General features: G+C 40.2%; 2 protein-coding genes across 2 annotated transcripts; both read right to left on the bottom strand.

Annotated features, from left to right (window-relative positions):
- On the bottom strand, positions 1 to 6,495 carry ghdc (GH3 domain containing). Its single transcript, XM_083933344.1, has 11 exons — positions 6,329 to 6,495; positions 5,145 to 5,435; positions 4,299 to 4,495; positions 4,026 to 4,220; positions 3,742 to 3,861; positions 2,191 to 2,488; positions 1,861 to 2,050; positions 1,611 to 1,682; positions 695 to 828; positions 479 to 567; positions 1 to 389 (listed from the first exon to the last, which is right to left on the bottom strand). The coding sequence occupies exons 1-11, from the start codon at positions 6,411 to 6,413 to the stop codon at positions 168 to 170; spliced, it is 1,893 nt and encodes a 630-aa protein (XP_083789470.1). The 5' UTR covers positions 6,414 to 6,495; the 3' UTR covers positions 1 to 167.
- Positions 6,496 to 7,318: 823 nt separating this feature from the next.
- On the bottom strand, positions 7,319 to 11,741 carry LOC310960505 (FERM domain-containing protein 6-like; the record flags this gene model as incomplete). The annotated part of the gene is made up of 13 exons (XM_083932218.1): positions 7,319 to 7,366; positions 7,441 to 7,463; positions 7,551 to 7,670; positions 7,972 to 8,124; positions 8,413 to 8,587; positions 8,712 to 8,780; positions 8,882 to 8,947; positions 9,658 to 9,813; positions 9,890 to 10,109; positions 10,247 to 10,305; positions 10,569 to 10,648; positions 10,817 to 10,907; positions 11,670 to 11,741. The coding sequence occupies 13 exons, from the start codon at positions 11,739 to 11,741 to the stop codon at positions 7,319 to 7,321; spliced, it is 1,332 nt and encodes a 443-aa protein (XP_083788344.1).
- Between the last annotated feature and the right edge of the window lie 1,512 nt (positions 11,742 to 13,253).

Raw genomic sequence — 13,253 nt, 5'->3', positions numbered from 1 at the left:
AATAAATCAGTCAAATGAACATTTTTAATTGTCAAAAATGAATGATGTTGTGTTTTTGTATTTAAGAGTTCCCAAAGGCACAATTCATTATAACAAATCATTCAGTCAGCGCTCACCGCTGTCAGAGTCCACAAGCTTTGTCTCCTTCTCCACAACAAAGGGAGGTTTCAGGAGACGGTTTTTCCCAAGAGGAAGTCGGCGTACTCTTTCCTGCGTAGCACTCGGTGCATTTTGAAGGTGTTGGGTGAGGTGTTTGAAAAGGTCATCATGTGTTTGCGTAGATCCTTGAACGCACCGTTCGCCACCAGCTGCACCCTCATGGGTCCGATGCTGCCTTTGATACGGAAGGACTTGTAGACAGCTGAGTCCTGCTGGAGACAGATGTCCAACTGGAGGGAAAAGAGAGGAGACGGAAAAAAGAATAAACATCTATTTCATGATAAGGAAAACAAATTGCTGATTGCTAGATTTGTCTCACCTTGTATCGCTGTTCCTCTGTGAGGTTTCTCACACCTTTCAGCTCTATAAAGACCTGGTAATGAGGGTCCGAGACGCCTATAGAATCTCCTAAAACACCACAGTAACGTAGGCTTCATTATAGTGCAAACTGAACTTGACTAACCACTCAGACGACTTCACAAATGTCTGATCCCAAATTCTGCTTTGACTGAGGGGTATAAGCAAGGTGTCTTACCCATGATGCCACTCTCAGCGCAGCAGTAGTCAACCAGCTGGGCGCCCGGCCACTGAGCAACAGCTTTCTTCAGAGCGTCAAGGAACAACACCTCAGACACTTTCTCCCCTCGGACGTTCAACATCTGACCCCGTCTGACAGAAAGCAGAGAGGAGAACATATGTAGCTGTGGTATATTTTGAAAAGTGATACTTAAGATTCTGGTTCTCAGCCATAGTCACTTAGTTAGATTGTGTGTGTGACTTAGGTGTTAGGAACTAACTAAACTAACAAACTGACTGACCAATTGAGGAAGCTGGAGACCAGCACCTCCTGTGTTCATTTTCGTTAATGGAGTCTGGTGGCTTTGACTAGATCATAGATACGGCTTCAGATGACATGGTACTTTAAAGTTACTTTGAGTGGGGTACACTTAAACTGATTAGGGGTGTGAATTGAGAACCGGTTCCAGTTGAGAACAAATTGTGATTGGAGTTGGTACCATAAGCTTCTGAGCTTATCAATCCCAAAACCTGTATAAACCGACTTTTCTTTAACACGGAAAAAACTGATCAGGAATCAGTAAGGGGATCAATAAAGAATCAGACTGATAAGCAGAAATATTAACTGGTATCAATAAAATCATATCAATTCCCATCCCTAAAATTCACATTCATGTTTTCTTATATAAAAGGTGGCTAAAGGAGCTGTCCACGTCCACAGCAGTACACTGCATGTCTGTCCGCTTCTCCAAACTGGAGGCGGGCCGACTGCCATCTACTGTCAAATTAGAATAATACCCTGACTATGGATAAGTACCTTATATAATCCTACTTAAAACAAACTGTCCCTTTAAAGATCTACACTGGAGGACTTAAAGTACATTACATGCAGCATGACATGATACGCAATATGCATGCACAGGAACAAAATGTACCTGTACTGAAACTCAACAATGGGACACTGGTTGTGGAATCCAACGACTTTCACAATATCTCCGATGCGATATCTGTAACACAGCAAAAAAGGGAAAAAAATCTCATTTTCTGTAGCCTGTATTTTTACAAATGAGCTCCCAGTTATACCTATAAGGACCTAAAATTGGCCTTTTTACTTCCTAAAAACCTAAAATTGCAAGAGTGCAGTTATCATCATTAGATGGGTTTCAGTTGTGCGTAAAACCAGACCTGAAGAGTCCTGAAGCGTTTGTGATAACGAGCTCATAATTTTGTCCCTCCTTCGCCTCCTCCATCAGCAGAGTGCGAGGCGTCTCCTCCTCCAGGCTGCTCTCCGGCAGGAACTCGCAGAACATTGAGCGAGGACACAGCATGTAGCGTCTGTTTGGCTCCTCGGGCCACAGGTTCACCCCTATTAGACCTGCAGGAGCCCGCGCATACAATTAGAGCTAATACCACTAACCACAGATGAGTTTCTTACTTGGAAACACAACCAGACTTTTGTCCACCCGACCACCAGAGTATTGAGAGCAGTTTTTCTGTCTGAGATCAGGTTCCTACCTTCAGTAGCAGCGTAGAAAGGCGAATAGAAAGGCACACCCTGGCAGTAGTTCTCCCTCAACATTTCCCCGTAGATCTGATTGGAGCCTGAATCCACTGCCAGCACCAGGTGGAGGTGAGGCCACAGCCGCTTGGCGATCCCATTGAAGCCACCCTGGAAGTGGGTCCGGAGCTGAGCGGCCCTCTCTGGGTCCGGCTTCATCAGAGCCTCGAGGCTGGACCTCACTTTGGGCTCCAGAGCCAAAGCGCTGCTGACCTTCCCTTGTTCAATGTCCTCTACAAGCTCCTGCCAGCGATCCTATGGGACAGAAAAGAGATGGGATAGAAATTACTTTTCTAATTCTCTCCCCATCTTACAAATGACCTGAGCTTTTCCATCAGTCAGTGGGAGACACTTACCTGACTCGAGATTTCGTCTCACTTAACTAGAAAACGTCCCGGTGGGATTCAAATCAGGCATGCATGAAGGAAACGCAAGTATTCAAGGACTTTTCCCCCAAAATCAAAAACAGAGTGCTGCTGTTGTATTATAAAATTATCTCTTGAAATATATCAGAGAAGTTTGGAACCTTTAATTTCCAGCATCATGCATCATATTATCCTGCTTTTATGTCTCTGATTTAGGGTTCATTTTGTCAGCTGTTTTTTAATTTAGTCTTAGTCCTGTGATACATCCTTTTAGTTTATTTTATTATATTTAGTTATTTAGTCTGAGCATTTTATTCTTAAATAAGTCCAAAAAAAACTGTATTGTATTATATATTTGTATTATTCATTTATTTCAGACTTGTAATCCAAAGATGAGAAAAAAAACAAACAAAAAAAAAACAACACATTGAGAAGAGAAAAAAGAAGAATTAACAATTTACACATACAGTCTGAAAAGGGGATGGAAGGAAGCAACGCTTATAAATTTCCAACCCCTCACCCAGCACCACCCAACCCAAAATAACATATTATAACAATACAATATATTGTAGTGGCACAAACAGACATACATGACAAACAAAACAGACATATAGACTAATAACTAATTTAGTGTAGTTTTAGTCATAAACTACATGAACATATTAGTCATTAGACTATATTATATTTCAGTTAATCTAGCCAAGCCAAAGCCAATAATGTCATTTTAGTAAAACTTATTTGAGATGAGATAAGATGTTATTATTATTATTTTATATTTAAAAAAAAAAAAGGTTGAATGATTAAGAGCGCAGCTTTGGACTGAGGGCTTCGGGGAAAAGACGACAAAATGGGATGAAAATAAAGAGAGTTTTTCCTTTGTCTTGCCTTTTTCCATCAAATAAATTGCATATTGAAATAATCACAGTCAGTGTTTAATGACGTCTGTGCCGTCTCGTCTTAGTCATGAAAGTAAAGGTTGCTGACGAACATTTCACATCACCGATTTCATTGACGATTGAAGGTAAAACTACTCGCACCGTGAAAAGAAGAGAATTGCATGATGCAAAAAAATCATAGAAGCAAAAGTAACACTGAGGGTGTTTTTCTTCTGTATACCAAGGCACGACATGAGCTATGCTGTACCTGTAAAGCACTGAAAGCATAGAAGACAGTGGAAGCAAAGTTGGACTCCAGTGTTCCCACACTGGGATCTTTGAGAGCGAACAGGAGGTGCAGGTAGAGGGTGTCCTTCTCACTGGGGACCTGAAAGGGAGGACAGAGGACAGCACAGTCCCTTAAAATCAGTTCAACATGGAAAATAATTCACACATTCTGAAGGAAAGTGAAGGACCAACAACCAGAAAAAAAATCGTGGGTGCAACAAGATAAAGAGGTGAAACTTGTGCCCGTCATCTTGTAAGTCGCACCTCAAAGGCGGGTGCTGGGGTGGTGTAGAGGTTGAGCATATGGCGTGAGGACGCTGGTGTGGAGGAGTTTGGTCCGATGGGAATACCGGCCTCAGATTGGCGAAAGGTAGGCGTGTAGAAGAACTTGGTGGTGCGCTGGAGGCTGTCGGTCGCAGGGAACGCTCTTGCCATGGCGTCCAAACACACAGTCACTCCCTGGTGGGAAAATATATTGCGGTTTCATATTACGCACAACTAAAAGCAAGGCTACACGTCGTTATCACAAAGCCTCACCTGCAGGAAGAACTCAGTGTTGGTGTCCTTGGTGCTGAGCAGCATGGCGCTCGCTCCTGACGTCCCAGAGGTCATTGCGAGTATCAGCGGCTTCTCAGCGATGATCACCTTCTCCCCTCCTGCCGCGATGCGTCCGATGAGCTCACGGTAGTGCTCGTATGTGGTGATGGGGTGGCGCTCTCGGAAGACATCAATGTCTGGAACATAACAGGCAGTTTGAATGTTGCTGCTTAGGGGTCAAAGCGGTCTTTATGACCCATTGCACTGGTATTATTTGGAAATCTTCAGTTCACTGATGGAGACCAGGACAAGAGCCAGTAAGCGGACCTGTGAGTTGAGATTATTTATCAAACATACCGGTCTCACTTCCTACACAGAAGCAACACAGTACCACAAAGCAAATGATAGTTTTGAATATGACCACTGATCATTTATTAACATCATTTTTAGTGTTTCTTTCTTGTCTGTCATAATATGTCTTCTCACTCATGCCCGGCTGATGCCATTTATTTTACAGTCCAAGGCCCCAGGACGAGCATGTTTTTTTTTTCTTGCAAATTGGATATTTTTTAATTTTGGAAAAAAAACAGGTGATCAGAAAACTGTGTAGGACCATTTTTTTCAATCATACTTAGATTAGTGGTTGTTTTTTTAACAGTTAAATTAACATTAATGATGTTAAGAAAATTACTGTACACACACACACACACACACACACACACACACACTTACATCACAGCCTGTCAGAGGACAAATCCGTGTCATTACAACACGAACACGTGTGCAGTTTGTTCTCGTGTTATACTAGCACCTCTTCATTAACCCCCTCTCTTGTCCTCGTCTTACCTTTTATTGAGTTGAAGTCATACTGTCTTCCATAACTTGTGTCTGCGTTTTTGTGCAGGCGCTTCAGCAGCGTCTCTTTCTGGACCTGCTTCACGTTCAGAGTGTCGGCTTCGAGTTTCTTCCTCTGCCGCCTGCCCAGCCAACCCACGCCCTTCACGGCCAGATACTGACCGAGCAGACTGCTCAACGTCCGGTCTCCACCTTTCATCTTCGAGCTCATGTCCCTCCAGAGGAGCGCCATCCCGACCACAGAGCACACACCGAGGGCGGCGGGCAGGGGAGGCGGCATCGCTGTGGACAAGAGCCGGGGTTACACAAGAAACGCATGAGGCGGGTGAGCCAACAGGGGGCGCTGTTTACGGGGAATAAACATGAATAAATAAATACTTAAATACACACATTTATGAAAATATACATAAATAAATAAATGCAGACATAAATAAATAAATACAAAAATAAATAAATGTATAAATACATGAATGATTATATACAGAAATTAATGAATAAATATATAAATAAATAAATGCTGAAATAAATGAATAAATAAATAAATGTATGGAGGTATACAGAAATGCAGGAATAAATAAATACAAAAATAAATAAATTCTAAAATAAATGAATAAATACATAAAAACTTGTATGGATATATACATAAATAAAGAAATGCGGTAATAAATAATACAGAAATAAAAAAATGTATAAATACATGTATGAATATATACAGGAATAAATAAATGCATGCGTATATTAATAAAAACGTAAATAAATAAATAAATTCTGAAATAAAAAACGCATAAATACATGTATAAATATATACAGGAATGAATAAATACACGCATATATTAATAAATAAATGCTGAAATAAATAATTAAATAAATAAATACATGAATTAATGGGACACAGAAATACATACATAAATAAATGTAGATGAACAAGAATGTAGAAGTCATTTTAAAGCATTTGTTTATTTGATTTAATAATTTATGCAACTATGTATGTATTCATTTATGTATTTCTATATTTATTTATTGAGTCATGGTTAGTCCTCCACAGCTGTTAGCCAACATCAGACCATTAAATGGTTTAGCCTACAGCTCCACTGCTGCTCCATCACACTACACACAAGTTAAAAACCCTTCCCATCGTTTCACCCATCCTCCTCCATCTCACTGAGGCCACTTACCCTGAGTTTGTCCAAAGATCGCGACAACAACCGATAAAACGGCAAAACAAAGTGGCAGGGCAACGCGAAACCAAGGGAACGCCATCCCCGGAAAACAATGAGGCCTGAGGTTTTAACTGTTCACATGAATAAACATGTTTATGTGACAACAGAGGAGCCTGGACTTTTGCTTTCGCAGCCGTTGGAGCTACTTCCGTGTTTTGGTCGCAGCCTGTTGCGCTGATTGGTTGACTCTGTGATGACGTAGGTTACACGCAACACGAATAATAAGAAATGTGGTTATGTAGCCAGGCTTCCAATTATTCATTTTTTTGTATTTATGTATTTACTTTATTTATTCTTTTATTTTTTCTTATTGTGTTTTAAAGTACTCTCTCTTCTTTAGTTTACTTATGGTGTCATAATGTAAGATTGTAATGTTCATTGGAAAGAAAAATACTACCATATATATATATATATTTTTTATTATTATTATTTATATATATATATATATTCATTTATATTTTTTTTTAATTTCATTTCATTTAAAAAAGTATGGTACCAAAATGTTTCTATAATCGTATATGTCACATGATGTTTGCAAGAATTTGCAAATAAAGTTGTGGAAAAACAACAACAAAAACCCCCAAACACAAAACAAAACTTTTTAGTTTTTCAGATTTTGCTGGTAATATTTTCAAAAAATCACAAATACATGGAATTAAATGGAAAGAGAATATACAATATATGTAATGTAATGTAATTAATAATGTAATAAAACCGTACACTTTTTTTTATATTCATCTTTATTCCAACTTTTAAGTTACAAAATGTTATTTTTATGTGCATTCAGTAGGTTAAAGGCATTTAGTCGAGCTTATGTTGCACTGGAAATATACAGTAATTATTTGCATAATTCAAATATTAGGTTTATGCTGTGATTATCAGAGCAGTAACATTAGGGGTCTTGTCCTGAGCTTGTAGTGAATCCCTGTTGCCTCTGGCTGCACATTAGTCCACAGAAACCCCTTCATCAGCTCCTCCCCTCCTCAGAAGAACCTGCACCATAATCAGAGAAAACACGCTGACACCTTTGATGTTGGGCTGCGCTGGAAATCAGAGGGAGATCTCACCCGTTTCATTTCCGCGGCGACAGCTGAGAACGAAAGAACACAGGGAAGTATGTGGCACACATGAAAGATGAACACACGATCAAGCTTTTTCTTTTTCTTTTTGGACTAACCTGTCCAATCGGAAGAGGGTAACACCAAAGGTCCATCAACAGACAGCTCAGCCAGCCATGACACCTCGGTCGGGTTGTCGACGAATAACTCCTGTGGTTCGTCCACACACAGCTCAATCTCTGCCAGCACAAACACAGAGATGCTCAATCTATCCTCCAATTTCCAGCCAAAATACCACAAGCAGAAAGTACTATTCAAGTCTTGTTTGCCCGATTAGCTTCTAAATTTTCTCTGTCAAAGTAGCATGTAGCAGCTCTTATTGTTCTCAGTAGTGTAGTGATTTTATATCTTCATTATAACTTATTGTTTTCCAAGAAGTGGAACAGAGTATACAATGGAAAGAACAAAATGACAGCAGACAAACATAAACTGTGGGGAGCTGCAACATCTTGGAACTTGGTATTTTCCTTTCCAGCTGACCTGTGACTTTCTCTTCCTCCTCTTTGGACCAGGCTGTGGTTGTTTGGACTAGGACACTGCAGTCGGACATGGAGGATGAGAGGCTGTGGCTCTGGAGTCTGTGTGCTAAGCGTGTCGTGTCACAGATGTAGGCCTCTTTGTGGAACTGAGCGGCTGCAGAGAGACAGAGAGAAAAGAAAAAGGAAAAAAAGAAAACGACAGCTTCGATGATTGTGTAAAAAACTGGCTTAAACGTCCCATACTATTAGTTTTTTTTATGACATTGTTTTGGATGAGAATAATAGACTTCATGAGGTTTTACAAGTGATATAGTTTGGATAAAAATATATTTATTGACTAATTGTGAAGAACCAGGATGCGTCAAGACAAAATCCAGCTGTGATGAGTTTTAAATGAAGTAGCAATGACAAAAGAAATGTTTTTTTCATTTAGATTTCTGACCCTGAATGTCTTCCAGCTGCTGGATGTAGCCGACTGCATCTCTGGTGTTGATGTGGACCCGGTGACTGTCACTGAGGTGCCTCAGGACGTGTTTGGAGTGGAAGGTTGAAGGAGTGTAATACAGCAGCTTAGGGAGGCACAGAGAGCCCACTGCAGCGATTTCAAACCTGCTGCCCTGGAGAGCGAGAGAGCAAGGTAGCCTACAGTACACTCCATTAGGAGGGGTAGATAAAGTGGCAATATGCATGTTTATGTGAATACATGTACACTTTGGTGTGTATGTGGTCTGTGGGACTTACCTGGAACGTGAGGCGGTCAATGTCACTCCAGGAAAAATCATACAACTGACACTGCTTCCCCTCCACCTCCTTAAGGAAGGGTTTCAATCTTAATTCAAGCAGTTTGTTTATGTCAAAACCCTTCAAGAATAAACGTGTGCATGCAAAAATAAATTCCAAATTACACCCACCTGGCAAATATGAACTCCTTTCGATGCCACACCAAGAAGGATTGAACTTCTCAGCTCTTTTTTCTCCTGCACATAAAATAACCGATAAAGAAAAAAACATGAGCTCATACAGCATATGCTGCGGGACAGTTTCAACCGTTAAGTGGGGTTGTATGAGGCACTTATCCATAGTCGGTGTATCACCTACAGCAGATGCTCTCAGTGTGGAGAAGCAGAGAAGAGGACAGACAAAGAAGCTAAGAAATATACTGCAGTGGATGGGGTCAGCAGATAAATGTATTATAGACACCTAAAAACCCGTGCTAGTATGCTGTACTTTGAATCATTTTACCGCGTCACTTTACTGTTGACAGCTCTGTTTGAGTTATCGAGTGTGGAACTGAAGCTGTTATCTTTGCTCTCTTCAAAGCCACCAGACTCCTTTGACTAAAACTAATTTTACCTCACAGAACACGGGAGTTGCTGGTCTACCGGTGCCTCCATTGATTGATTTGTTTGTTAGTTTCTAACCGGTTAAAACACCAAAGTCACGCTAAATAACCCAAGTTAACTGATAGAGGCAGCAGTACACCAGCAACTCCTGTGTTTTGTGAGGTAAAATGACTGTACAGCTGTCTGACGATTAGGGAAACAAGTGAAAGTATCCCAAATATACAGTAGATGACACTTAAACTGATGTGAATTTTTCTAAGGGGGCTTTTTTAGATGGTTATACAGTTTTACAGTATTCTGGTGTTTATCTTTGGTCAGTTCTGTGTCACGGGGTGCGGTCCGACCTGTCTCATCCTGTAGAAGGTGACTGGTCCATCCTGCAGGCTGCCGGCCTCTCTTATAAACTGCAGGACAGCTTGGCTACGTGTCACACCTCTCAGCTCAACATGTAACACCGGGCAGTGCTGGAGCAGGAAGTCTCTCCCACGACGCTTTATCAGCTGAGGACCCATGTCGTGTTACACAAAGTATAATAATTTAAGGTTAAGATTAGGTGCACCCATTTTTTTTTTTTACCCAAGAGGGGAAGTAATCTTCAGGAAGAAAGTAACGTCTGTGTTTTCTCTCTTCTCCCTCCTCTTCATCACTCCCCGCTGCTCTCTGCTCCAAATCTCCGACTTCAGCCTGGAGTGCAGAAGCTGCCAGCTGGAAGAACAAAGCTTCCTGATGGCGGCTCTGAGAATGCAGCACCTTCTGCCTCAGCTCAGCGTAATAGAGCTGCTGCACTTTGCTGCTCCTTAAACAACCAAATAGGACATCAAAAAAAAGAAAAAAGAAATTATGTTAAAACGACGGGGAGGACATTTTTGGCCTGTACAGATGCAAATAGATGAATATTATTCAGAAAAAGATGCTGGTGGGAGACTTACTTACATTATTAGCAACCCACTCTCTACATAATACTGCACTCTCAGAAAAAGGATGAATGGGACCTGGAAATAAATATAGAATTAATATGTCAACAGAGAAATATTGCTTTCTTTAAATTCTGCTTTGCCTCTAGGACGGGTCTAGTTTATATTTGTAGGATAATAACTGCTTCCCTGAACAATAATGGGACGGAGAGTAGTTTGTACAGGACCTCCCTCAGATATAAGGCAATATACTATTATCTGTGTTTATGAGTTCACTGGGGAACACTGCTACATGCAGTACTTAAAGCTTCTGGGTAAATAACTGCAGAGCTTAAACCCACCTTTAAGGATCCTCTGTTCCATAGTTTGCCAAAGTACTTGCTCAGCTTTTGCTCCAAATCAAGAAAGAGGTATTCATTATCTGAGGAAAAATCCACGCATTAAATGAAGATCAAGGAAACAAGCGTTGTTCTCAACAGTTTGTTAGCTCGTGGTGATCTTTTAAGTTCAGCCTCCCTAATTTTCAGCGTCCCACAGTAAATGAATTCAAAACATTTTCTCTTGAACTCCCACACGGACACTGACTGACCTCTGAGAACAGCCAGACCAAAGACTTGGAGTTCACTGACGCCAAGCTGCTTCAAAACAGTCTTCAACACCTCGTGGCCTCTGGCTGTAACCTGTAAATACAGGCATAGCGAGAATAAATACATCAACAACAGTACATGTGAATATTGGGTTCACATTGATACAATATTTTTGATATGTGGTGTCAGTATTTTGTTAATTAATGTTCATCGAGCACTTGTTTGGTTTGGACTAAGATGTCATGCAGAGTTTTTATTTTGAGTGTTACTGTCCCATTATAGTAAAAATGCCTTTTACAGTTTGAAGAAGTACACTTAATGTATCCAAAATTCAATTCAATTCAATTTTATTTATAGTGCCAAATCATAACAAAAGTTTTCTCAGGACACTTTACAGAGTAGGTAAAGACCACACTCTATGACTTATTTATGATAAACATAGACCCAACAATTCCTCCGTAGAGTACGGTGGCAACGAAAACCTTCCCTATAACAGACAGGAACGTCAGACAGACCCAGCTCTGTGGAGGTCGGACATCTGTCCAGACCGGTTTGGGAGGAAGAAAAGGAGAAAGAAAGAGAGAAAAGACGGACAGATGGACAGAGAAACACGAAGACAGACACAAAGACAGAGACAGACACACTTCCAGTAACTATAATATCTATAGCAATATTCCCATTTCAGTATAGATCCTGCATAACACTGGCACATCAGTGACTGCTGTTAACGTCAGATTAAATCTAGGGTCTATATTTCTCCAATTCCAAGTGATGCATGAAATGAAAAGATTATTTTAAAAAAAACCCACAAAAACATGACATGGTGACATGAAAGAGGACACTGAAGCCACTCACCGTCACAGTACAGTCCAGGTTCTGCTTGTTTGGTAGAAGGACGCACACTTGTCGCTTCTGCGTCGCCCTCATGATCAAAAAAAGCTTCAGTTGGTCTCAGGGCTCCGTATATTCTCCTCCTGTCCTCCCACGGACCAACAAAAGCAGACCTCCTCCTTAACCTGCCACGCAATGACTGTTCACTCTTGTTGATGTAAAACAGAGAAAAGCGTCACATCCTCACGTTGCATATTAAGTTCTCATAGATTCTCAATGCAGAGGTGTGTTTGGAACATCTGTTTGTGCTTTGTCCATTTCTACATTTCAAGTAAAAAACAACAGAACAACAAAAAAGAATGCGTGAAGTAAAATCTGAGGCATCTGGATGCTGCTTCAAAACTCTGAGAGATACCAACATTATTAAGAGAAAGTGGACAAAAGAGGAGTATCTGTTAAGATGGATTACTGCTTTGAAATTTAGTACTAATAAGTGGCTGCAAAAACTGAAAATATAGAGACATGAAAGTGCAAATTCAACATTTTTCAAAAATAAAAACATACAGACTAAGAGGTACTAATGCAAAATGGATGGATGAAATTAGACCATGTTAAATCAACTGTAAACAAATAAAAGTCCCATATATTTCCATGTGTTTTATGATTATAAAGCAGGTCGAGGTGCTACATAAACACTGTGAAAGTATTAAAACACTCACTCCACAGAGAAATGCACACAGCCATATTCAGAAACTGCCTTTAAATTAGTCATTATGACTTCTGCATGTGTTCTGAATGTGTTTTTTGAACATTAAAGCATGTAAACATGTTCTAGTAGCAGCCCAGAATACATACGCACATTTAGTGTCCCGCCAAAAATAAAAAATATTCATAAAAAGACAGACAAACGCAATTGTTAATCTATCATTAATTTATTTCAAATCAAATTCTAATAATGCCAATTGTGCTTTGCTCCGAGAAAGCAAGAACAAAAAAAAAAGGTGACACTTTTGTTATTAGTAGCTGGTGATTCTTCTTATAGTAACCACAAGTTCTCTGCTCGTGTGTTTTTTTTACAGTTACAATCTACAGTGTTCTTTTGGATTCTCACACAAAATCATCTTGGTAACATGCACAAAAACAGAACAAAAAAAAAAAAACACAACCAAAGAACTCTACAGTGCATTAAAAAGGCACCTGCTCCCCAGATACAGGCTTTTTTTTAACCTACAAAGTTACATAGATGTAGAGGGACTCTGTTAATGCATCTTCAGTAGCAACAAGTCTCAACACTAGCCCCCATGAGCAGTTCATAAAAACTCCATCCAGTACTCAACAATATCACATTGACCTTTTTGGGGACAGATGAGATACATTCAAGAGGTAACAAGTTTAACTTAATCGTCGACAAACAACTCTTTCTCCGCGGCGACATAATTCACACACTAGACTGTAAAATACAATTCTCAGGTTAAGTAGAGTTCACATTGAAATGTCGATGATTAAAGGCGACCAGAGGAAACATGCAGTACAGTACGTAGAGTGGTTTTGTCTTGGCGGAGGGGTCCCTCTGCGCGGGGACTTACAGATTATGGGCTCAGAAATGCT

This window comes from Echiichthys vipera (genome assembly GCF_963691815.1).
Source record: "Echiichthys vipera genome assembly, chromosome: 18".
NCBI lineage: Eukaryota > Metazoa > Chordata > Actinopteri > Perciformes > Trachinidae > Echiichthys > Echiichthys vipera.
This window is presented reverse-complemented; position numbering and strand designations above follow the sequence as displayed.